Consider the following 3751-nt stretch of genomic DNA (forward strand, 5'->3'; position numbering starts at 1 on the left):
CCCGGCCGGCCCCAGGGGAGGGTCCCAGAGTCACCAGTGGGGGAGCACCAGGGACAGACCAAAAAGCTGTAACGGCTGCTAAAAACAGAGCCAGAGCGGTGCTTCGTTAATAACCCCCAGCGGCCAAACGCGGCCTCATCCTGCAGACCCGCGGAGGTGCTGGGGCTGGGGGTGCCGGGCATCTCGGATCCAGTGAAGCGCCAAGGGGAGGCTGAAATCGCGGCGTGCTTGCCGGGCAGAGGTACCGAGCCGGGCGGTGAGAGGCCCGGGGGGCTCCCCGTGGAGGGGGTGGCGGTGCTGCGACTCTTGCAGCAACAGCTTTCGGCTGCCTGCTGCCCGCAGCACCCTGCGGCCTGCCTCTGCCCGCCAATGAGTCACCTTCACTCCCTCCAGCCCCGGAGCTTTCCTTGGAGCTTGCCCAGATGGGCTGGGGTAAGGGTGAGATCATGATGAGGCCATCGGATGCCTTTTGGGCGAAGGTAGCAAAAACTGAAGTGGCCAGCGTGCCGCTCTGCAGCTGGAGGCAGGCGGGGGGAACCTGCTGCAACGCCCCTATTAAAAAGCAGAGTGCAGGATCCGACCTTCAGGGGTTCTCAGCTCTTGTTGCCACCCGCTCCCAGAGCGCGGTCACCCGTTTCAGTGTCTTCCCCAGCTCTTTCCAGCTGCCGCAGATACCCACCCACTGCCCCCCCCGGCACTGCTACTCACCCGGTGCAGAGCTGGAGCTGGGGGACAGTCCCCATTGCCTGCACCCCCTGCCTGCGAGGGCAGCTGCACGCCGGTGTGAGGCCTTCCGCTGTGCCCCCAACTCCGCAGGCGCCTGGGGGGATTTGTGTTGCGCTCTCTGCGGTGGCAGCAAACCCATGGGAGATGCCTCACTGTGGCAAAGCCCGTCCCAGGCTCGGGGCTTAGCGGCTGGGTGAGGAGCTGGGCAAAGCCAACAGCCCCAGTCGGGAGGAAAATCAGCCGAATGGAGGCACGCGCACGGCTGCTGCCACCTGCTTCCGAAGGGAGGCAGCGGGGGTGGTTCAGCCACTTTTGGGGTGTCTCTTCAGCTGCCTCGTCCCTGCTCCAGGGCACTGCTGCCCCCTCCATCCAAACCCTGCCACACTGTGATGGCCAAAGGCACTGAAGCATGGCTGCCAAGGTGCTGGGGCAGGCAGGGGAGAATTGGTTATTAAATTGACTAATGCAATATATTGCAATTTTTTATTAAATCTGCATCTGGGATTTTGGAGGTCTCCTAGCTTTGACCCTTGCTCCAGAGAAGAGGCAGAAGAAGCTGCAGGGCTCTTCTCCAGGCACGTGGTCTCTGCCTGCAGCAGGACCGAGTGAGCCCAGGCAGGGGGCTGGGACACACTGGGTGATGGTGTTTAGTGGCTGGGCACACGTTTTGTCACCCGTAGACAAGCCAGGCACAGGTGTCAAAGGGATCTGAAGGGAGATGCTAGAGGTCACAGTATGGAGTCAGCGTCAGAGGCAAGTGGACTTGACACCATGGCAGTCAGGAAGTCCTGCAGCTGGTGACATGTTTGTGCTCCTGGGTTCGTGCCCGGAGGGGGGTGAAGGGCCAGGCTGCTGAGCTGGGGCTGCTGGAGGCCACCGCCTGCCTTCACCAGGACCCCCGCCAGTGCTCAGCTTGGCCAGCTGCCGCAGCGGCCCACTCCTGTCCAGGGGGGAAAGCAGGGTGGTGGAGACTGCTTTCCTGGCACCCCATTCCTGCAGGCACAGTTAGGCGAGCAGCCTGGCCTCCCCCTGCAGCGTGTCAGCATCCTGGGCAGGGCAGAGCCCCGCGTGCCCCAGCCAGGCTCCGGGCCACCTCCTGTTTCATGGCCACAAGCGCAGCTGGACCAGGGAGCTGCCCTGGGGGCTTCATACCTGCCTCAGCCGGGAAAAGAGCAGCTCTGCGATACAGCATGGGGGACTGTCAGCCCTTCCAAGCCCAGTGGGGCAGAGGGAGCCAGCCCATGGATCCAGCCAGCTTCCCGCTCCATACATCTCCAAAATATGTTTCCCATCTCTTGGCCTGTTAAATTACCACCTGTGGGCACTGCCGGCCTACAGAGGAGCAAAGTGGACCAGAACATGTCCTTGCAGGGAAGGAGGAGGGCAGAGGGCAGCTGGGCTCTGGGCAGAAGTCCCAGCTGTCTGCAGAAAAGCCTTCCAGCAGAGCTATTCCCAGTGCCCGCCAAGGTGGTGCGGAGCCTCAGGCATTCGGAGCTGCCCACCATGAAAGGCAGGAAGGCTGGAGCAGGGAGTGGCTCCGGGAAGGGGAGCAGCAGCAGCACAGCAAGGCAGGGACACAGCCAGGCGATCCAGAGCAGAAGGGCCTCCTGCACAGCAGCTGGAGGCATTATTTGCTTAATAGACATTGAAAAAGGCCAAAGTTTGAAGTCTCTGATTAAACTGGCACTCCCACAGCATTAAGGTTCAGGTTTGCACAAAGCAGAGCATGTTTCCCTGGCTCTGGGACTCGGGCCACTGCAGCTGCTGGGGCTTTTACTCTCCGGGTGATAACACGCAAGGGTGTCTGTTGTCACCCACCCGCTTCCCATCTGCCGTAGCCACGTACTTTAGCCCTTCTATCTCAGGAAGCACTGGAAAGCCAAAGTATTGCTGCATTCCATCTTCCCATGCCCCAGGTTTTGCTACCACAAACTTACCGGCTGCGCAAGAGGGATCAACCTATGCACTCACTTCCTAAGCAACCCCTCCCCCAGTAAGCATAAAGCTTATTTCATACTTTACCAGAGCTAAATTCTGGGTAAATTAGGCCAAAAAGCTCTCCAGATTACTCACTGCCCAGCTTTAGTGCACATTGTAGGAGCAGGAGTAGAAAGCAAATAGCTTAGCACTCCCCTTTGAAAACTGAAGTTTGACATCTGCCGAAGGGAAAGGGGCTGGAGGAAAGCCCTTTCTCTCTGCTTCAAGGCTCTCTCCTAGAGCCAGCATCTCACCCTGATCTCAGCTCCCCCTGGGGAAGACCAGGGAAGAGGAAAAAGTGGTTTGGGGTTATTTTTACTGCAAAGTCAGGAATCAGTCCTGAACCACCATCTGAAATGATGCTCGCTGGAATGACCCCAGCCCCAGGAGCCTGCAGCCACCCCAGGAACTGCTGGGATCCCCTGCAAGGGAAGTGAGTCCACCTCTTGATTTTTTTTTTGTGGCCAAATGCTGTCTTAAAACCAGGAATCAATCCTATTCAGATCAATCAGTGGCCAGAGAGGCTTATGAGTCCACCTCTTGATTTTTTTTTTTGGCCAAATGCTGTCTTAAAACCAGGAATCAATCCTATTCAGATCAATCAGTGGCCAGAGTGGCTTCACTCATACCAGAGGCAGCTTTGCTTGACGAGCAGACACCCAAACATCACATCCCTCCCAGGGCATCAGCTGGCAAAGATGCAAGTCTCCAAAGAAACACAGATGGGGCTGACTTGGCTGCAGGCTCCTGCAGGACAGATCCTGCCACCAGCCCCTTGCACCACGCTGCTCTGCTGCACCCCAAGGATGGCACAAGCCAATCCAGCAAGCCCCGCCGCGCACTCAGGATCTCTGCCGCCGTTTGCAATACCCCACTAGCAAGGGCATGTTGCTATGTGCAGTCTTCAGAGGTCTAACTCCTTCCCACCTCCGTCATTAAATTAACAACCCAAGTATTTGTAACAAAGTGTTATTTATTAGAATATTACATTGCACTTAAAAAATAAGGGAGGTCTGACCCTGTCATCTTGACCTACACAAAGGATACA

General features: G+C 57.8%; 1 protein-coding gene across 1 annotated transcript in view; it reads right to left on the reverse strand.

Annotated features, from left to right (window-relative positions):
• The window catches only part of PFDN1 (prefoldin subunit 1), a 33142-nt gene extending 32960 nt beyond the window's left edge, over positions 1 to 182 (reverse strand). The window contains exon 1 of the mRNA XM_009280078.1: positions 149 to 182. Coding sequence (XP_009278353.1) covers positions 149 to 182 — 34 coding nt within the window. The remainder of the gene's footprint in view (positions 1 to 148) is intronic.
• Between the last annotated feature and the right edge of the window lie 3569 nt (positions 183 to 3751).

Source organism: Aptenodytes forsteri, unplaced genomic scaffold (genome assembly GCF_000699145.1).
Source record: "Aptenodytes forsteri isolate BGI_AS27 unplaced genomic scaffold, ASM69914v1 Scaffold19, whole genome shotgun sequence".
NCBI classification, from domain to species: domain Eukaryota; kingdom Metazoa; phylum Chordata; class Aves; order Sphenisciformes; family Spheniscidae; genus Aptenodytes; species Aptenodytes forsteri.